Source organism: Cyprinodon tularosa, unplaced genomic scaffold, assembly GCF_016077235.1.
Source record: "Cyprinodon tularosa strain WSP-4 unplaced genomic scaffold, ASM1607723v1 ctg340, whole genome shotgun sequence".
NCBI classification, from domain to species: domain Eukaryota; kingdom Metazoa; phylum Chordata; class Actinopteri; order Cyprinodontiformes; family Cyprinodontidae; genus Cyprinodon; species Cyprinodon tularosa.
The window spans coordinates 248,860-271,438 of NW_024039053.1; the positions used below are offsets into that span (position 1 = coordinate 248,860).

At 37.9% G+C, this 22,579-nt stretch overlaps 1 protein-coding gene across 1 annotated transcript; it reads right to left on the reverse strand.

Annotated features, from left to right (window-relative positions):
* Window positions 1–314: 314 nt before the first annotated feature.
* On the reverse strand, window positions 315–21,361 carry LOC119789552 (TOG array regulator of axonemal microtubules protein 1). Its single transcript, XM_038294478.1, has 23 exons — window positions 21,042–21,361; window positions 18,468–19,645; window positions 16,017–16,077; window positions 14,908–15,036; window positions 14,508–14,771; window positions 14,166–14,419; window positions 13,848–14,071; window positions 11,334–11,434; window positions 11,086–11,250; window positions 9,125–9,193; window positions 7,433–7,587; window positions 7,173–7,338; window positions 6,436–6,663; window positions 6,153–6,276; window positions 5,933–6,038; window positions 5,241–5,476; window positions 5,009–5,167; window positions 4,787–4,913; window positions 4,591–4,706; window positions 3,944–4,121; window positions 3,604–3,823; window positions 3,431–3,517; window positions 315–1,421 (listed from the first exon to the last, which is right to left on the reverse strand). Exons 2-23 carry the CDS (start codon window positions 19,554–19,556, stop codon window positions 1,168–1,170), a joined length of 4,512 nt encoding a protein of 1,503 aa, XP_038150406.1. The 5' UTR covers window positions 19,557–19,645; window positions 21,042–21,361; the 3' UTR covers window positions 315–1,167.
* Between the last annotated feature and the right edge of the window lie 1,218 nt (window positions 21,362–22,579).

Genomic DNA, 22,579 nt, shown 5'->3' on the forward strand with positions numbered 1-22,579 from the left:
GGGCTCCAAGTTTTTACATTTGGAAACACATTTTTAGTTTTCTTTACAAGTGTACTTCTTAAAAGCCTTCAAGTTCAAGAGATATTTTAGCTTTTAGATCAAATTTCAATCGAGGTGTTTTGTTTTCCATTCATAATTTAGTATTGTAAAATAATACAAATAACAAATTTACAGAACAAAACTTTAAAGTGAAAAGCAGTTTCCAGAGAAAAAGACGTCACTTCTTTCAGCTTGTATCTGAAACTAACTTTTTTTTTTTTTTTTTTTAATAAACATGTTTGCTGTACCTGAAAGAAACACAGTGCATTCGGTAATAGGGAAATAAAACTGTTTATTCATATATCTCTTTTAGTTCACAAATCAGCTCTATATAAATTACCGTTGGAGATAAAAGGCTACTTGAAGACTGGCACGACACGGAGACTGAAACAGCTGACTTCTTCCTGTTTCTCAGGCAATTCCAGGTGTAAAAACTCCCTTTTCCAATCTTGTTTTAGGTTTATGTCTATACAAAGCCTCACATAAAGATTATACAGCTTTGATTGTTTTTTTCTTTTTTGTTTAGATTCGGTCATGCAAACAAAGAAAATGAGTACAAACTCAGCACATCATGAGTTGTAGACCATCACACATTTGATAAATTAAAACCAATTTTTACCATACTTAAACATTAAGCTAACACTGTGCAAATACACAACTGAGCTGTACAAAAGTATATTGTTCCTTTTTTTCTGTTTTTCTTTTAAATCTCATGTCACAAATCTTCTGCCTGGTGTTTAAAAAATATCACATCATCTCTGTTAAAACATCAAAAATATACACCTTTGGGTCCCTGTCTTGTTAACCTTGTTTTTGTGCGGTTTTACATTCTGTAATAGTGTCAACAGTACATAATGGAGGAAAGCTTTGACGAGAAGCTACTTTTCAAAGTGCAGAGAGAGCAGGTTGAGTGTGAGTAAGACCTGATGTCAATGTGTTAACATTTCTGTACCAGAGTAAATGTCACAGATAAAATAACTACAACAACCAAAGACCTTGAGGACTTGTTTATATTGATATAAAAGTGCAGGCACTATAAGAAACGTAGAACATTTCCTTTTTTCAAGTAAGATCAGCCTCAATGCTCTCTTTCAGTATATGAAGCTGTGTGGATGTTGCTTTTTTCCTTTATTTTAAAGTCTTTAAGAACTCGTTCAGACCTTTCTGGACATTAGCAGGCTGGGTGGCGGCACACTCGCTCAGGCTTGATCCCATCTGGCTGTGAAGGGCTTGGCACAGCTTGGCCGTAGCACTCCGAACGCTGCCGCCCCGGCCGTGGATGCTGCCGCTGTGGGTGGACGTACCCAGCAGGTGCCACAATAAGGGCAAAACCTTCTGCTCCACAATCTGAGGCTTCCGAGGGTAGAGCTCTGTAACAAGGCCTGCCATCATAAAATGTATTGAAAATGAGAGAGATGTTTTACCCATAACCTGGCTATAATACTAGTGCCATTTAAATTGTTTTCATATTTCAGTAATTCAGTCAAAAGGTGAAACCCATACAGAACCCTGTAAAGACATTTCCCACCTTAAAGATTTCCCTTAATTTTGAATTTTTGTCACAAAAGTTTCAGAAAATCAAAGAAAATAATTTAAAAGAAAAAAGAGAAAGTATTAATAATGCTGTTTTTTAATAATTGTCAGAATACATAATTCCATAAATTAAACAGATCAAAGAACAAATTAGAAACAAAGGAACATTAAAATTGTTCAGCCCATAAAGCTATTTAAGGTTTCAGTAAATTAGACTGAAGCAATGTTGAGAGTAGCTGCCCAAAACAAAATCACTCCAAGAGAACATCAGCAACTCACCTTGAACCTAACCAAATAACCTAAAACGTCTCTCTCTCTCTTGCATTAGTTAAGATTGTCCCAAAAATGGCCCCCATTGGAGTTTCAATGCAAAATGCCGGCAATCAGAGGCCATATAAAAGCCAGGCTTTAACATAAGTTTAACAATAGTTGAAGTGTTTGCTGCAGCTATACAGAAAAAAAGGGCTAGGGACATTAAACACGATGTTATGTTCATCTGCTGCACACAGGAAGGCATTAGGATGGACAATACAGATTTACTCTGAATAGAATTCAGAAATCCTTGTTTTGTGCTCATAAACTTTGCCAAAAAACTCAGCCCTGAAATTATACCAGTAATATGCTTATTTTCTTTTAAACAGCAACACAACACTTAACAAAATTGTGTCGCTTGAGACTTCTGGTCCATTTGATGTCAGTACAGAAAAACTTGCTCCTCTGAATCCCCCCCTGTTTTGAAAGAGGCTTGGGGGCGGGGACAGCACCACTGCACTGGAAAAAATTTAGAAATAAGTAAAAAATTCTTAAATTAAGTGTTTTTACCCTTAATTTGAGAAGATAAATTACATAGTTTGCCAATGGAATGAGCATTTTTGCTCTTAAAATTAGATAATTAGATAATATGCACTTGAAATAAGACAATGCAATTGGGTTTTCTTATTTTAAGTGTAAATTGTCTTGTTCCATTGGCAAAATGTCTCTTTTACCTCCTCAATCCAAGAAAAAATGCACTTATTTTAAGAAAAAATTACTTATCTAGATTTAGATTTTCTCCAGTGTGCATCACTTTTAGCGACCACGCCCTGTTTAATGTGGCGAGTATAAACCTAAATAAAAGTTATGCTTAAAATCCTTCTATTGTTATTAAAAAATTTCTGAAGACGTAAGAGATGTTTCAGCCTCAATGACGTTTTTTCTTTAAACTGAATGGCAGACATCACTAACTAGCAGGTATGTCATACATCAACAGTTTGGTCTGGATAGCTTTTCATTTAATTATTCACTCAATCATTAAACAATTTAGACAGTTGGCCATTTACTTAGGGATCTTGGAATATGAAAGCCATCTGATGATCTGAAACATTTCAGTTGGATTAAAAAAAGAGATGTTATTAGGAAATACTTTGCATTGTTTTAATAGTCATTATACACTGAGATTATTATAAATAATTAATTTTTGTTCATTCTGATGATAGAGGCTTACAGTTACTAGCAATACAAAAGTTGACAATTGAAAGAAAATAAAATTTATTGAAGACAAAGTGGTGAAATAATTAAAACAGTTGGGGAGATAAGCCTTACTCATTAAATTAATCACGTATTGATTGACTGATTAAAGTGTCACGCACAGCGAAGCACCCAGCCTACATAAGACATTATAATTACACAGCCCAAAAGGAACGCCAATATGACTGTCAAACACCCGAGACATTTACCAAAACTAAATTACTAGACAAATTACTACAATTATGGAGATTCAATCATCTCTGTTTTAGAGTAACTGGAAATAAATCCCTCTGTGTGAGTGTAATTTATTGAGAGGAACACCTAGCCTGAAAAACAAAGATGTCTCGCATACCTGCAACCTTTTCGATAAGATCCACCTTAGCTTTGCCGCTTAAAAACTGGGCCTTGGTGCAGAAAGGCTGAAGAAGAAGAATATTATCTGTGCAAGGAAAACAAATAGACACCATAAGACACTGATCACAGAATCTGAAATAACTTCAAGTTTCAAACATGCAACACAAGTACCAAGATTCAAAATAAGTGCATTCATGGCGTCAATAGCAGCATAGTAGACGGCATTGTTCTTGGAGTTAAGGTGATTGTCCACAACTGCTGGGACCAGGATGTGAACCACTTGGGACAGACTGTCCTTCAGCAAACTGATTATTTTGGGCAGAGACTCCAGGGCATAAAGGTTGACCTTGCTGTTGGACTCTTGCAGTCTGGCTTTAAAGGCATCAAACACCTAAAACAAAAGAAAACAAAATCCAACGCTCAATAGACCAGCAAACAATGACGAAACAACCGTGGCGACGCCCGCTAATACAATAAAATATTGATAATGCAAAGAAGTTGTTTCACCAACCGGAAATATACAATTGATGACGATGCTGGGGTTGTTTTCGCAGTCAGCCACTAGCTGATCGATCCCTTTGATCCGCTCTCGGAAGTCCTTCGAACCCAGCAGACCCGAGATCTGCTTTATGTATTCAGTTTTGTCTGCAATGCTCCGCGTCTGATTTTTACAGTTGCTATTAGACTCCCTGCAGATACAAAAAATAGCAGCTGGAATCCTGTAACTCTGTCTGCATCAGTAGCAGACTGTACATTTAGTTTAGATGCATCTTTTTAAGCATAATGTCTACCATGCTTAGCAAAAGTATTATTGCCACTTGCATCACTCCCATTCGTATCTCCTATTAGTAATTTCTCACAAGCCATGCGGATGACACAGCAAACAGGTAGAAGAAAGTCAGATGAGAATAAAATTGAACTTTTGGGGCTACAGAAAGTCTGTTTTGCAGCAAACTATCACTATCCTGCTAAATACAGCCTCCATACAGTGTCACTCAAGGCAGTGGCAGCATCATGCTTTGGGAAGCATCAACCATCTTTCCTTTTTATTCCTACCTCACACTGAAGAACCACTTTGTATGCCTAAAGTTTGGTTGATTATGACAGGTGAAAACGTTTGATGGGTGTGAATACTTTAGCTAGACCTTGCTTGCTCACCTGTTGGTCTGGTTGAGTTGCTCTCCGTTAAGAGATGACGCCCTGACCGTACCGCTGCCTGGCAAAGAGCGTCTCCCTCTGGCTGACTGGGAATCTTGGAGCATCTCGCCCAGACCCTAAAACCACAGAAATGATCAGGTCAGGTGACCAACAGAGACAAATATGATGGAAAAACAAACAAAAATGAAATGTATACCTTTGTTCTGAGAGTCAGGACAGTTTCTCTGACAGCTTGCAGGTCTTTGTTGGGAATATACTTTTCCAGGTTCTTGTCAAAGTCAGGGTGTGATGACAGAGAGAGCAGCATCCGACGACCAAAGTACCTATGAGGGCAAAAAAAAACAAACACCTGCAGTCATCATCTAACGTAAAAAAAGCCCCACAAGTCAAAACATAAAATTCTTATCTTTCTACACACCTGACCTCCTGGGAGGAGTCTTGTGAAAGTTTGCCGATGGCAGGTATAATCCTTTCGGTTAGGTCTTTACCTCCAGACAGGAGACGGGCGGCACCAACCTTCTCTAACAGGTTAGCCAGATGATAAGCTGTGCATTTCCTCACCACTGGGTTAAGGTGACTGTCAGAAAAAAAAAAAAATTAAATATATGGATTTTGGGTGAAATGAATTCTAACCCTGTCTGTATTCTGACCTGATTCCCCCACTCAGTAAAACACCAATGCCGCGAGTCGGGGTGCAGTGCTGCACCATGCAGTCCAGTGCTGCATCAACATCCTGCCTAATAAAAGAGTTGCTCTCTCCAGCCTTCTGCAGCAAAGCTTTGACTGTCCCCTCCAGCTCTTGGTCCATCAGTCTCTGCAGGTGTGTGTACAGGTCACCAAGCGTACACACTGCCACCCTGGACACGCCTGAGCGAAGGTTCTTCACCTAACGGGTGAGAAGTTGGTACAGAAAAGGGACGGTTACTAATCTTTGACATAACTTCAAGGTTTGCTGTGTCTTTCTAAAAATTCATTAATCAAAAGCTTATTTTTTGGGGAGCAGTGTTGTATTATTTATTTTTTATCACCAGCAGATGGCAGAAAAGCTGTAGTAACCAGCCAACTAAGGTACACATGCTAGGCAAAACATTTATATTAACCATTCATTTTTTTACCTCTTATCACTGACAATCACCAACTGGTTAAAATGTATTATAAATCACTTTTTTTTAAAACAAGAATAGAGGCTTAAGATATTTTCTATTTTAGGATTTTAGTTTTTTAATAATGCGCAGAAAGTGAAAATCTATTTCCATTGTAATCACGAAAAGCAGAAGGGTAGCTTACATTTTGTGAAACACAAAATCTACGTTTTAAATGAGTAAATATTTACTTGCTTTACCTCTTGAATAAGACACAGACAAACTTCATGGAGCCTGCCTTGAAGTGTGTCGGCATGGTTGTAAGCCAAAGAGCGCAGGAACATCAGACCCTCGATCTTCTTCTCCCTGAAAGCAAAAAACACAAAATATAAAGCAATTATTACATGATTTACAACTCATCCAAAAAATAAAAATACCTTAAAAGAATACAAGTTAAATTCTATGGTTCGGTTTCCTCACCAATCTTCTGAATTCAGGAGGTTGAAACTCTGTGTCAGCACCAGCTCAGGCTTTGAAAAGGGACAGAGCTCTGAAGGAGCAGACAGATTTTTCTTGTGTCTCAAAGTGGCATGGCAAAGCTCATCTAAAAATAAAAAAAAAACACATACAGCTATTAGAATTCATTCCACAGTTCATGCTATAACTTCTAATGTATATGTTTACTTAAAAAAAGCACTGTGTGGTTTAAAAAGAACGTTTCTGGATAACGGCACGTCTCCAACAGCCTTTTGGAACCACTGACCTGAACTGTGGGAATGCGTAGGTCGGGTTCTGCCGAGGCTAGGTGCCCTTCTAAGGCGAGACGCATTTTTTGGGTTGGGTGGCACCTTAGGAGGGCTTGGATGGTGGGCTGTCCTCAAGCTTTTCAATGGACTTTGGGGTTCAGTTGGGCTGGCAGGTCTGATGCTGGATTCATCCGAGAGAAGGTCTGAATTGGTGGATGTCAGTGTGCTGCCATTTAAGTGTAAATCTACAAAATATTAATAATGACAATCAGCTTCAAAGAATACTACGGGGGATAAAGTTTTTCAATTGTCAACCTTTAGAAAGTTTTTACATTTTGTAAACTTATAACAAACCATATTGTATTTCATTTGGATTCAAAGCAGATCAAAATATGTTTAGGAGTTAAAATTGTTTCAGAACTAAATCCGGCAGGCGAGACTTTAAACTTCCATTTTTCCATCTGATCTACCTAATGTAAATATCATCATCTCTCCAGATGTCCAAAGCTAAGTGAGATACATCTCATCAGAGAGCCAGGTTGTCTTCAATCGAGGGGTGCACAACATAAATGCACGAAACATGTTTCAGATCGAAAGTCATTCATTATTTTCCTCTAATTTTATAATTATGTGAAACCTTGAATGAGTCACTGCATAAAATCCAAATAAGATTCAAAGAAAATTTTAATCTTCAAGAACATAAATATAAAAAACTTTTACATGCAGCTGATTATGGATTGCATTGGATTCTTACTTTTGATTGGTTCTTTTTTTTTCTCTACTGGCGAACCAGACAACATCTGTCTGACACGATGACGAAGCATGTCTCTTGATTCATCTCCTCTATCTGATAGCTCGTCCGACAGATCCAGATTCTTCAGTCGAATATTATCCCGACCCCTCCTGATATGTCTAACCTTCTGTGGGAAGAAAACACATCTCATCCACCGCTGGTAACTGGCACTTTGCGATGACTGATTGATGTGAATCAACACTGAAAAAAGTGTGACTAACTTTGGCCTCATCAGGAAGTGAGCTGTCATCACCATCTATTTGACTGCTGTAGATGCCTAAAGAGGGATCAATGAGAGGTTTCGCAGCCAAATCACCCTGCTCAAGTGACAGAGTAACTCCTGGACGGCTGGAGGACAGTGAAGAGCCACACATGCCTTAAAAGAGAGAACAGAAAGGTGGCTTAGCAAAAAGCTGAAATATCAGATTTACTTCCAAATCTTCTTAAATATAACATATTATATTTTCAGTTGCCTTAAATTGGACTAAATAAATTTAAATAATGTAAAAAACTGGATTTAATCAGTTAGTGGACAATGGTGTCCCCTATTTAAAGTTTGAATTTCTAGCTGATCATATTTGGCTGTTGAACTCTGCAGATTATCTGTTTATTTCAAAGAAGACTGTTTTAGAAGATGTTCAATTTAAAAAAAAAAAAATCTAAAGCATAAGAGGCAGAGTCAGAAACTCTCACTAAATCTCAATATATTGGTAGATGAATGCTTTAAAATTGTGTTTCCCAACCCAAAATAATCCTACTATAAAAACAAAAAAGGACTTTATATATTGTATATATCCATACACCTTTTTCCTCCTTTGGCACATTCTTCTTCTTTGACTATTTGAGTTAATGTAAGGAGTACATTTCTCCACTGTGAGATCAATAAAGTCAAACGGGGGTACCCCTGTTGGTCCGCAAGTGCATTGCAAGGGGTACATGAAAATATTTTATTTATTAGGTAGTCAAATAAAATAAGGTTGGGCTCTGTTTTGCTTTCTGATGACCAAATTCAAAAATTAAACAAGCTTTTATCAACCAAAAAGTACGTTGTCCTTATATGTTTGATATCACCTTCAGCTTTTGACACACGTCAAAGCTGATGTGGGGAGTGATGGCCTAGTGGTTAGGGCATAGAGCTTGGAATCCTGAGGTTCTGAATTCGTGCTCCACTCCCACAGACTGCCACTCTGGGTCTCGGAGCAAGACCCTTAACCCCACACTGCTCCCCGGGCGCCCCACGATGGCAGCCCACTGCTCCCCAAGGGGATGGGTTAAATGCAAAGGTACATTTCTCCCATGTGAGATCAATAAAGTTAAATTATTATTATCATTATCAAAGAGGAGGAACAGACAGGATGCAGAGAAAAGCCTGGGATCAGCTGTCTTTCCCCCCGAGCTATTGGAGCTCATCAAAGCAGATCAGTGTCATGATTAAAAAAAGTTAAACTAATTAAGTCAGTCTGACTATAATTTTTGTTTTGCATTTTGTTCCCAATTCATGAAGTTTAAATGTGATTATAAGGAGCTCCAGTTTTATAAATACAGGTTTATATTATTTTTATTTGTATTTATTTCAATCCCTTACTAACATCCAAGCATATTCATGTTTTTTTTTTTTTTTTGAGATGGAGAATAAAATGCTCAAAAGATTAAGTAAAATAATTTTTATATTATAATCAGTTATTGTACATTCCACTTTTGGAAAATCATCAATACTTTTGATGCTAAGACAAAATGCCCGAAAAGGGACACAAGTCAGAAAAGGTTGGGAAACACTGGTTTAAAGGAACGCCAATGGTGCATAAGTAGTAATATCAAGGACTGATAGAACAGGATCACACACAAAGCCGATAAAACGTGATCAAATTGTTTAACTGACTTAAACACTTAATTTGACTTTATCAGAAACACACCTCTTCCTATGACTGCTTCAGGTAAGTCTGCATCCAGGGAATTTCTACAGCTGCTGATATTGTGGAACCCTAAAAATCACAGGGGAAAAAAAATCACATTTAACAGATTTAATGAGGTTAAATCAGGATATATTTGCACAAAAAAATCATAGAAGGCCAGTGTTGCTAAAGCTATTTAGAAAAAAGTAACTAGTTTGAGTTACTAGTTACTTCTGAGTTAGTAACTCAGTTCCTGCTCAGTCAAAGTAACTCGTTACCTGTTACAGTAAGCTTGCAGTTACTTTTTTTGATCTAAAGTATCAAAGAATTTGGAAATTTTTCCTGTTAGTTGAATTTTAAAGACAGCTATTGGTTCAGTTATGGAATACTAGGTGTTTGTTATTAATTAATAAATAATTAATGAAAAGGTCCACACATCTAAAAACATTGAAATCTAATCTGCATTATTTTGATGTGTGTGGTTTGACAAGTTTCAGTATAATTATGAAGATAATTGTTCTTGTTTATAATATAAGTAAAAAAAGATGGCGGTTCTTTTTTGCAAATTGACAGTCTTCAGTTGGCTAAAAAAATAGGTAAGAAGCTGAAAAAGAATGCTTTTACCACTATTTCGGAAATAATATCCTAGTAGGGCTGTATAATCCCAGGATTTTTGCTTTAAAAAGTGTAAACCGTGTTGATTAAAGGCAGCCAGCTTTCCATCAGTGGCTCTGTGTCACCAGCTCTTCTCTGACACATGCCCTTACACCAGGAAACTGTAGTCCTTATAAGTAAGGAATAATGAATCTATTTAAAGCAGTTTAATAAACAGTGGCGGCTGGTAGAGTTTTCTCCGGGGGGTGGGGGGGGGCGCTATAAATTCAAAATAGACGTATACCAAAAACCAATTAAACATATACTAAGGTGTCACACCAGTGTATTTATAAGAATGCCAACAATAAAAAACATTATAAAAACAATTTATAAAAACAAAACACAATTTTGTACAGGTTTACTTTTTGTACATAAATCTCTCCCTTCTGAGGCTTGGTGAAGGCAAATCTGTGTTTTGCGTAGTCCAATATTGTTTCACAAACCTAAAAAATAATTATTTTAATAATATTTTTTTTACATATAAAAACAATTTTCTGAGAATGTGTTTATTTAAGAGCAACTATTCAAATGAACAAACATCTAGAAAAAGTTCGCTATATTATATTATTTTCAATGTGAATCCCAGATTATTCATGCTTCTTTGCCTTTTATAGAAAGTGCTTTAAATCAGTCCTGCCTGTCTTTATCCATGCTGGGTCAGATCCTGACCTTTGAAAAAGAAGGCAGGGAAAGCAGAATACAGCGTTAGCCTTGCTACATGCAGTTAGCCAAGCCTTCTTGCTAAACCAGGTCCTGGAAAAGGAAATTTCTTGCACAATTTCTCTCTCTCTCTCTGTCTGATGCGTCTCCAACTACCGTGACTCGACCTGTCAATCACCCGCAAAACCTCTGCTGTGTGGCTGGAGGTGGTGAGCAAATACATTTCCTGTCACCTCGGGACGTAGCTCTCCTGTGCCCTGAGCCCTCCCTTACCTCTGTATAGCAGAGGAGCTACTGCGCATTTACAACTTTTAACGAGAGTCAGTTGGCAAAGATTTTTGCGCCCCAGGGCGGAAACACAAAAAAAACCACACGTAAAATTGCATGACGCTTTACAAGTCATTAAAGAAGAAATATAAATCTTGCATATCAAAGAATTAATTTTTAATTTAAAATTAAGTTATACATTTTTTTTTTATGCTCAGGGTCATTGAGTGGGTGTGGTGGCTCCCTAGCGGCCTCTATTGGCCAGCCACCACTAATAACAGATAATGGTTTACTGTCTTTTATAAAGTGATTAGTTACAGCGCTATTTACTGGAAAAGTAACGTAGTTACTGTAATGCAATACTTAATAAAGCGTTAGTTGCAGCACTGCAGAAGGCTAACCTTTGGCAGGCTTCAAAGCTCGGACCGGTTCGCGGACAGCCGGTTTGATCAGCGGAGGAGAAGGTGCCATTTTCTCTTCCTCACTTTTCATTACTCCATTGCAAAAATGAACTCTCTGCCCAGCGACTCCCACCTCAGATGACAGGTCATTTTTCCGGGAAATTACTGGAGAAGACAAGAAAGCAAATTCAGAAAAAAGACAAGGCAAAAAAAACTAGAGAATATAAAACATTTCATGTTTGTCATACCTTGGAGGCTAGCGAAATCCATGGAAGCAGAGGGCCGTAGCTTTGCAGAATGAACTCTTGCAATGCGAGGTTTCATCACAGAGGAGGCCGAGCCCATGGGACTGTTGACAGATATGGCAAAAAAGAGTTTATGCAAGGAAACTACATCACTTTGCCTAAAATGTCAACTTTGAAGCATCCATGGGATATTTGCTGTCTAACATTAATTACATATGCAGTATTGTGTATAAGCATTTAACTCCAAACACATTTATCCTGCTTGTGCAGTTTTGTCAGACCTACATGCTTCAGATGATCACACAAACTCTATTTTCAAACAGATAACCTGAGCAAATATGAATATTCAAAAATTATTTATTGATCCCAAAGGGAAACTAAATGTTGTTGCCACTTGTAGGTAAAAAAAAAAAAAAAAAACAGTTGTAGACATTAACAGATGTAGGCGGGAAGGATCTCCTGTAGCAGTCTGTCTTCTTTGGAGAAGCCTTTGACAGAGGAGGATGCTTCACTGTTCTACATATTATGAAGCTTCTTTAAGTAATTTGCTCTAATGCTGTTACTCCAGCAGATGATTGCTAAAGAGATCATACTCTATCTATCTAAGCTTCATTAATAATTTACAAATTCAATTGATTTTATTTATTGAGAGAACAGGCAGAACAGTCAATGGAACTTACGATGGCGTGTCTTTAACTATGTCATCAGTCCACAGAATATTACTCCTAAAGTCACAGATTTCAATGTGAGAGACCTTTCCACATAGATCCTATATTCACTGTCTCTGTCTTTCTGTAGAATCATGAACACTGATTTTATCTGATGGAGGCATTCAGAGCTTTACATGTTTATATGGATAACCTCCTGGATGAACTGTTGGATCTCGTTGCTATTTAAAGGGAAACCAAAACTTTGGAAATCCTTGCTGGTGAAGGTTCTCAGTCACCCAGGTCGTAGTCATCCCAGATAAGTTAACAAAACAAAACACTGGACTTAGTTTCCAAGTTTGAAGACATTTTGCTTCCCATCCAGGAAGCTTTTCAATTCAAAATGTTGTTTTTTTCTGGTGTGAGCTTTGGAAATCCTTATGCAATTTTTTCCAGTGACACAGGCTGCTTTTTTCATCTTTTTCATCTGTCTTTCAAAGATTTTTTGGGATAAATGATGTATTTTTTTCTAGATATCTGAACCTGTGTCACAGTGTCAAACAGGTTATGTTTAAGAAATTTTATTATGGTACAGGTTTGGCAGGTTTAAGGTCTGGGTGGGTGGTCATATTAAACTTAGGTTTCCCCAAAAGGAATCACTGTTAAAACACCATTTAACAAGTAGAGCAAAGGATGATTTTGTTTTTGTATTAATACAGCAGATTTCTGTCACATTATTTCTCTCTGATGGTTACATTTGTTTGTTGATTTAAAACATTTAAGCATGAAAAAAACAACTAAAACTATAGAAAAATTAAAGTGGAAAAAACTTTCTTACAGCAATATAAGCTTTATTGAAAGTAAAAGTTGTTAGGCTCTCTGGGGTTTTGTTGTTTTTCTGGTGTGAGTGAGCTCCCTGTACAGAGAGGATCTTTACTGGTGGATTGGTGGACCAGTGTTGCTGGACACCTGAGAACATTTCCCTCTATTGTCCCACAATTTCCTCATTGAGGGTATATAAAGGGATTTTCTATTCTATTCTATTCTATTCATATTATGATGATTAGCGTGTATATAAGGAGACGAAGGATCCTCTCTCTTCCCTGGATGATCACCTCTGATGGTATTACAGCCAAAGACCTAAACCAGGTATATCCTTTGTGATGAAATCTGTCTTCTTGTGAAACTCGTTTAATGTGGACAACATGTGAACCTCAGTTAGTCTCCGATCTTCATGGAAAAGGTCTCCCCTGTGTGCAGCTGTTCCAAGTCTTCATTACCTGTCTGCTAACTCCCCATGACGCCCCCCGCTCTCCTCTGCAACTGGTCTGTCTCTTTTGAGTCCTCTCAAGGATACCAACCTCCCCTGTTTCCATCTGACCAGCAGAACATTGCAGTTACCTCTGTCAAACACCACATTTGGCGCTGCAGATCTGTCTAGTCCTCTCAGTCTTCATCACCTGCCTGTCCTCTCTCCAGCAAGACATCTCTTGCAAGTACCAATGCTCTCAGATATCACTCACATTCTCCTGGACCTCTGGGGTTCAGTCTGCAAAGCTCGCTGAATCAAACTCATGCAGATCCATGATACTGCCTATTTTTATCTCAAGTAAGCAAATCAATCAATCAATCATCAGCAAACTCCTTCCTGATCAGTATGTTTTCTCCCCTCAGACCAACCAGAAAGTTCTTCTGACTTCCTGCAGTTCTCCTCTTCCAGATTATTGTTGCTTTTATAAATAAAGCATGAAAATTAACTGGGTCTCAGTTTGATTCTGCATGTGGGTCAAAAAAACTAAACCAGTATGACACAATAAGCCCAAAAAGACTAATGAGTCATTGACATTAAGTAAAAAAGGGTCATCCTGACCTTGTTTTGATTCCGTTAAAGCTGGAGTTGGCAGCTGAGCTCAGACTTGAGAGTCCACTTTCACTGGCTGAGCTGGTGAGCACCGGAGAGCTTTGAAATGCTGAGTCCAAACCCAGCTCTACCCGCACAGCGGAGTCGGGGCTGTCAGGATCAGGGCTGCTGAGGCTCACTTTGGCCCTCTTCTTGGCAGCGCTGTTTCGCAGGGAGCGCAGGGAGTTCAGCATCTGTTAGCATCCAACAGAATAAGATATACAGGCAGGGAAACAACAACAAAATCATACACAATACCAGAGTCTATGCAAAGTCAGTCCTTCTGACCTCCTGCATGTCCTGATTCTCATCTTCTTGACAGTCTCTCCAGGCAGTAATGCTATCAGAGTCCATATTAGAGTCATAGTCCGCCTGCTGGCTGGGTGGAGTGTTTGATCTTTGGCCGTCAAGAGAATGAGCTTGCACTGGGGAGATGGAGAAGGTTGCCCTGGTGCTGCTTAGAGCTCGCCTGAACGACGAGGTGGAAGAGGAACTCACGAGGGAAGCACAAAGAGGTCTGGGAGACTGCACACCAAAGAGATCTACGAAAGCAAAGCCAAAAAAAACAAATCAATCTGGAAAAACACAACATTTCTCACTTCCCAGATTAAACCTATTTGACTAAATTACCCTTTGATGTGTTGACCCTCTCTCTCCGTGGGCTTGTTCCTTGTTGTTGAGGGCTGTTCTCTCGTTTGTTGGGCCAGGTGTTAGACATGGATGGGGAAGACTCTGCATGACGGCGGGGAAGTGTTGGAGTAAGCATGCCCCCTGTACGTGCAGCCAGAGGGTAGGAAGGCAGGAGAAAGGAGCCAGGCGCATAAGCGTTCGAGGGGAGAGAGAAAGTCCGCTCTACGCTTGGATTTCTCGTCAGAACTCGTCCTTTGGGAGCCACTATGACATATTACATTCAGAAAACAAACCAATTCATTCTTTGATGTTGACCAATCAACTATAAGCCTGGTTTGTGATATAAATGTATTAAACTTGACTGCTATGCCTGGAAGAAACATTAGAAATGAATCCTTACCAACATCTTGGTCGGAAAAGTTTGTTATTTTTAAGATATTCGTCTCAAAGTTGAGGCTTCCACTTCTCCTGAGACCTGCTTTGGTTTCCTTCCTTCTGGGAGACAGGAGCGTTGGTGGCTCAGCAGAACCTAACAAAGGGATATTAAACATGTTTTCAGTAAAAGAAAACCCAGGCACAAAAATGAGGATGTCATACAAAACAGATAAAACCATATTCACCAATAGTCCCTCAAAAGGAAACAAGGATATAATTCTGCAAACTAATATCAATCAGCAGGTCTGAGATATTTTTGTTTGATCACCCATGGTTTACACATCAACTGTTCTAAACAGTGATCACTGGAAATACGATATAATAAATAATTTTAGGGCTTAAGAGTAAATTAAAGTGTACCTGCTTTGTTCTTCGCGTGTCCCTGGTAGTTTTAAGGGCTACACAGGCATACCCCTTCTTTACAGAAACAGTTGGGACACCCTACCCTTAAAACTAAAGGTGTTATGAGCTTAGAATGAGGGCAAAGGGTGAAGAAAAAAATACTCTTAACTGAAATTATATCTGAAGATCTGAGCATTAACATGATTGGTTATTACAATGAGAAATATAAGATATAAAGGAGGAACTACATATCAAAGTGCAAGTATGAAATGGTAAATGACAAATTTAAAAGGAGTTTTTCCTCTCCACTGTCGCCACAAGCATGCTTAGCATGAGGGATTGCATTCGAGACAATGAGTCGATGCAATCAACTGGTTTTCCTAAGATAGAAAACTTTAATCAATTTGACTGTATGATCTGGTGAACTGTAAAGTGCCTTGAGATGACATGTGTTTTAAATTGGCGCTATAGAAATAAACTAAACTGAATTGAAATCAGACCAGTGGTGCTAAAGTTTCTTATGGTATGACTAGAGACCAGTGGGACTCTTACCTACCAAGCAGCTTGGCACCATACTCATCCCAAAGCTTTTGATGACATATGGAACGGAGACTCCTTTGAGTCAGGATGCTAATCCTAGTAAAAGCTTCTCTAAATTTACCGAAGCTGCAGCTGACCATGATAATTGGACAAGGAGAGCGAAACGGAGAAACAGGAAGCCTTGACACTTACTGAAACTTGGTATGTAGGTTTCTTCCTTCTTGGAAAGTGAGCTGGAGTCCTCTTTTGCAACCTATGAATGTGCAAAGTCTCATTATTCTAACAGCAGCAACAATTGCCAGATAGAGTTCATGTAATTAGCTTAAACAATCCTCAAACATAACAAGGGCATTGGTGTAATTCCATCCTCTAGACTGGACCAATGCATCACCAGACATGGAGCTCAAGTAAGAGATCATGCGATCTGCAGAGCCGCTTCCCCTGTCACTGAAAAGCACTGTTCTCTGCATTGTTTTAAAAAATACCCTCTAAATATCAGACACTTTAATGCTTTTATTTATCTATGCATGAAAATCCATAATGGTTAAAGTTATTCCCACTGAAAGGATCTGAAATATACTCATTAGCATGTAATTGAATGCAGAGCATTAAACAAGCCATGTTTCACAAGCGTGACCCTGTGATATTGCCAATTATGTTTCACGGCCGTGTCGATAAGTGTGCTGTGTGTTACAGGTGTTGCTTGGATACCAACACCAGTGTAAACATAAGCTTTTTCGACAAGAGCTGAAGCTGGAGCACAGCCGTCAGCATTAAATATGACATACCACAGAAAACACTGTTTCAGAAGGACGCTGCAGTGAAAAATCAAACTCTTGTGTTTGCTCCAACAATACAATGACCTACTTTAACAAAACAACACCCCTGCTCCCGACAGATTCGGGTCGAGTTGAGTTGACTGAGATTGTCACAAATCTAACTCTAAAAATCTGCTTATCTTTGAAGAAACAGCATCAGGTATAGTATCAGGGAACCTGAAGCGTTTTTTTTTTATCTAGTCGTTCACAAGTATCTCATCAGACTTTTATATTATTTCCAAGAAATAGATTTAGGCACAAAGAGGCATTACAGTGACTCATACCCAAAAGAGGATCAACAAAATAAGATTCAGCCCTCCCTCGCTGCTGCTCTCCATCCATACTGCACCATGACAAATAGCTGCTATATTTAGGATTTTTGCCCTCAAATTTTCTTCAAGGAACTGCTAAGAAGTTAATGCTGCTTCTTTGGATTCTTGCCTTTGGGTATGACCTTCAGCAAAACCTGAAAACAATACTTTTAAATACTAATAAATGTATTTACTATTACTAATAATACATACATTATTATTTCAAATAAATAATTAGCATTCAAAGCACAATATTTTTTAATCATTGTTGCATCTTAATAAATTGGGACATTATGGTAAATCAGTCATTTGATTTGAAATAGTGATACTTGTATATATATATATATATATCCTATATATTATTACCAAATAGATATACATTCACCATCTATCTGTCACATTTTAGTAAGCTTGTATTACAGCTAATACAAAGTGAAACTCCATTTTCTCTAAAAAATGTGAATATTACATCTGACCAAAAAAATTATATTATTCACTATACTGGTTTTATGTGTTACTGGCTTCCATAGTGATGGGAGAGACTACGGTTCTCCATTAAACAGTCTTTGAAACCTTCCGCAAGAAGGCACGCTAATAAAGCTGGCCTCTGTATTAAAGAAAATTTATAAAAAGGTGAGTGGAAGAAAAAACTAAGGCAGATTTCCACAGGCGACATGAATGAACTAAAACTTTAGAATAAAGTAAAGCCTGTTTATTTTGTTGAAGGAGACACGCAATGCTGCAGCTGGAGTCAGTGCTTCAAGAGCCACCAAACGCCGACGTATTCAGGGCAAGCACTACAAGGAAATAGCTTGTGTTAAGGCACACCTGAACAGGCTTTGATGTCAGAAACGTCTTTCCTGGACTAAGAAGAAACAAAAAGGGACTGAAAGAAATATTTTTTTCTAATCTAGTTTAGAAATTTAAGCTTTTGAGTGCAGAGAGGCACATAGTTCAAGTTTTGTTATGCTTTTTGGCCTCCACTTTTGTTTTATCAAGTCCAAAACCAATCAGGATATTTTAGAGAAAGAATTTGCAGATTTATTAAGGGCTGAAAATTAGACCAAATAAAATTAGACCAAATAATGTAGACAATGTATTCAATCAACCCGGGCATCTTTAGCACTTAGGAATCCCATGAAACACTGTGTTGTTAAGGTTATTCATCTAGATCGTGCCTAATCCAATATTGACTACAAATATTCAAAACTACACAGACATCCTTTTCAGAGGGCATTTTTTTCTGTTAGAAATCATTTTATGCAATTAAATAATATTCTACATTCATAAGAAGCTGAAGTTTGTGTTTTCATTAACTATTTGCCATAATCATTCAAACTGATATTATCACTCATCACAATGATAATATTACAAACATAATCATTGTCTTTATTAAAAGTAAAGGAAAACAATAAACTTAAATTGTAGCAGACACAGTCATAACCCCAGACATGTAACTAGACAGAGAGGTTTTATATCAGCTCATAAATCTAAAGCAGGACGATAGAGCTCACCTGCTCAGAGCCCTTTCCATTAGGTGTAGTGCATTGCTGTGGCTCGTTATCGGTCGATGAGAAGCTGGAGGTCTCCCAGGGCAGCTTGTTCTTCCCTTTACCTGCGCTGACAATCCTCCTCTGAAATGGTGGATCGTCAGTGAGGGAGCCTAAGCTGCCGTAGCCGCATAACCGAGCCCTGTCCTGCTCTGTCCTGTAGCTCCTGGCACTGCTTGTCCGCCCTCCGTTTATCACCCAGTCCAGATCTGCCCCAGACGCATATTGACCTGTAGACCACTGTCCAGGTTTAGGCACCAGAAGACCATACTCTACGATCCCTTCAGCGGTTAGCTTTGGGAGGACGTGCCTCCCTCTTCTCGCCTGCACAGCTGCCATCAGACCTTCTGCATCTTCATTGAGCTCAACCATGTCCAAGGCTTTCATCAATGCCTGCTTCTTTCCTGTGTCAAGGCAATGGTCAAAAACTGCAAACAACTCCAGGGCAGCATGGCGGACCTTCTTTTTACTGTCTGCTAAATATGGAGCGACCTCGAAGCAAAGCTTAGGAATATTGAAATCTGTTCTGGGATGAGTTAGCATAGCTGCCGTGATGATGTTCAGGACATCTTCCCGAACCCTGGAGTTCTTGTGTTTCAAGTTGCCGATAACAAGGTCCAATACTTGTTGAGGTGGAGTAGTTTTCATCAGCTGCTGAAACACATTAAGGTATTCATTCCTGGTGACAGCACGAGTGTCACCGAGCGCCTTCAGTCCGACAAAAACGATATGCTTGAAAAAATTTTCCACACCCGTATCCAGCTTCTGTATCAGCAGGTTTAAAAGCTGTAAGGCGCCATATAGCACCTTAAAATTACTGTCATCTAGAAGTCGAGGCAGAAAATGGATAAACTCCTCAATGCTCCCAGGCGGGATTGATTTAATGTCCACATCTGAGAGGATGCTTTTAAGCTTCTCCACCCCATTTGTGCGATTCTGGTAATTCTTTGAGTCCAGAAGCTGCTCATGTATCTCCTGGGAGATTAAGCCAGGTATCATTATTGGTAGATTTATGGATGTGTCAAATCTGAAAATCCAAAAAAGACAACACATTCCAGCGAGGAGAATAATGTTCCTCCCCTTTACGCCGTGCTTTCATCTTGAGCAGCTGATGGTGGAGAACTTAGGTCCTGTTGGTCAATCTATGGACAGAGGATTAAAAATCAACAAAGGAATGAACCTCACGCGTGAAATAAAGTAAATAATTTTAACCAGATAAAAGTGTAATAATAACAGTAAAATGGACCAATACTTGTATGTAGCGTTCTGGCTATGTCCCACTGACATTACGGAGAAACAGAAAATAAATACTTGCACTTAATAAATGCTCTAAATGACTATTGTCCTGTTTGTCAAACATAGCATCTCCAGACCTCCTGCGTTACATTAACGCATTGTCTACTGTATATATTATATATAGCTATATACTATATATTCTGTATAGTATATGGTATGTTTTATATTGTATATAGCTATAGATTGTGTATTCCTTACATATATATCTAATTTGACTGCACCATCAACTCCGAGTCAAATTCAGTTTAAGTGTAAAATCTGATTCTTTAATAAATAGTTTGATTACTATATTATTATAAAAATATTAATAGTTTAAAAAAAGACACGAAAAGTAAAGCCTAAAAAAATCCAAAAGATTGTTTCATAAAATTAGATATCAGTTGTTTAGAGGGTCAGTTGGAAAAAAAAAACAAAAACAGACAGATGTGTTCTTACTGAAAGTATGTTTGGTAAAGGGGCCTTTTTTTTATTATTAAATCCTCTTTTATGCTATTGACAAAAAAGGTAATTAAATAAAAATATAGAAGCAGACCTTCTAAACCTCTCAAAAACAAATCATTACTAGCATTTTCACTGCACTTTAATGATAGAATGCATACATAGTTATATTGCTAATAATTAATTTCAAAATGACTTTTCCACATTTATTCTTAGATTTTATTTTATTAAAAGGGGTTGTCTTGTATTTATATTTAAGTCCTTAAAACTTGAAGGACTTAAAATAGGGGGGGGGGGGGGGGGGGGGGGGGGCAAGCGTTTTCTGTTACTGCTGTTATGTTCTCATGATTTCTGAAATATTGTATAATTTAGAAGATTTTTACATCATTCTCATATTTTATGGGAAATTTGAGTTTGCTTTTTTTATTTTAGCAGCACGGGAACAGCCCAGAAAGATCTAGAAATAATAGATTTAACATACGGAATCAGGGTTTATCCAAAAAAACATATCACCCAAGAAAATCATGTAGGGATCGGTGATAAAGGATTATAACAACAACCACTTGTGGATCTCGGTTGCTACAGTGGTTATAAGAGTCTCCCCTGTTAATGTTCATAATTACACCTAGCTGGTTTAACATTATGTACTAATGCCTGTAGTGAAGCACATAACCGCTTTAAGAAAAGTAATGCAGTTATTATGACCGTTAACCGAAGCAGCGCGTAGCTAGCACGTCGCTCCGCTCATTTTAACCGTGTTATGAGCGGAGTGCCTGGGCGAGCAAAGTTAGAGAGAAAACAGACCTTACATTTCTGCTGGAACTGCTCCTCAACGTTACCCCAAAGCCAAAAAAACACACAAAACACCAAAACTATCTCTCAATGGTTCCAGGGTCCAGCTTTTTTTTTTCATTTTATGCCGCAGCAGCTCCACTACTGTCAGTAAACGCGGATATTTCTTCCTTTCTCTTAAACTGAGGAGGAGATGAGGAGTTGTTGGGAAGCTATGAAGGTATTCGGCTTTAGAGGAACACACACTAACAAACACTATCACACATACACACACCGAGGCAGCAAAATGGCGAATGCATGTCGCAAACGGAGTGCTTCCATGGTGACGCGAGTTGGAGCTCGAGCTCCTCTAAGCGGAAGCATCATCATCATCACCATGACAGAGCTGCAGAGGGATGAAGATCAAAAGCAGCGCAGTTAAATACATGATTGATGATTAAATTTTTTTGTAAACAAAAATGGATAATTTAGTTGACTTTCTCCCCTGAATTATATTTTAATAAGGTACCTTAAACCAAATTATGAGGAGTTAAAATGTATGTAGCTGATTTATGGGAAGCGATAAAATACTCCTCTATTTTAGAAACACTAAAGCAGGCAAAAGTTATGGAATGAAGAAAAGAAAGGAAGGTGGCTTTATAAAATACAAAAGAGAATTGGACCAATGATAAGATCAGAAAGGAACAGGAGAGAAGAGATTATTATTTCTCGACTTAGAATAGGACACACTGGATTGAATAGATCGTTATTTTTGATAGGGAAACATCAGACAGGGAAATGTGACTGTGGGGAAGATGAGACTGTGGAACATGTCATTTTAAATTGTAGTAAATATTCGATACAGAGAAACAGGTTAATAAGGAAACTTAGTGACATGAAAATGAAACTTGACATTGTCGATTTATTGCAGAAGGAATCAGGAAGCAGAGGATATCGGGTTATATTTGAATTTTTGAAACAGATTAGGTTGTATAATAGGGTATAGTTTTATTTTATTTATTTATTTATTTTTTTATTTTTTTATTTATTTATTTATTTATTTATTTATTTATTTATTTATTTTTTCTGCCATGTAGTCCTCACTCCATACCAGTTGGTGGCGGTAATGCTCACCTAACGTTTTTTGCCAACCGCCAATAAAAATCAATAAGAAGAAGAAGAAGAAGAAGAAACACTAAAGCAAAACAAACTTTAAGTTTCCATATTATTACTTGAAATATAAGTTGCTCTTTTTGAGTTAATTTTGGCCCTTACTAACTTTCCCTTAAGCCATATTGGAACTACATTTGTTCAGTATAAATTGACTCTGTTGAGATATATTCACATCCACATTTATACACCTGTACATTAAAAAAGTAAATATTTAAACTTTGGATGAGATTAGAATATAATATAATAGAATGTAAAATCTATTTATTGTCCCACAATGGGGAAATTCTGGTGTTTAAAGCAGCAAAAATGTTATAGAAAAAATTGTCACACGAATGTTGGCCTTAAGAAAAGCATAAGAATAAAAAAAAAAAAGCAAATGAAATACTGTACAGTAAAGT

Bases quoted from the DNA above. Each gene is read 5' to 3' on its own strand.
- LOC119789552 (XM_038294478.1), bottom strand. From the start codon at position 19,556: ATGTGTTGTCTTTTTTGGATTTTCAGATTTGACACATCCATAAATCTA. The intron at 16,078-18,467 runs GTGAGCTCTATC...GCACATTCATAG, and splicing joins ATGGAAAGGGCTCTGAGCAG to GTTGCAAAAGAGGACTCCAG. The intron at 14,072-14,165 runs GTCAGAAGGACT...GGATGCTAACAG, and splicing joins AGAATCAGGACATGCAGGAG to ATGCTGAACTCCCTGCGCTC.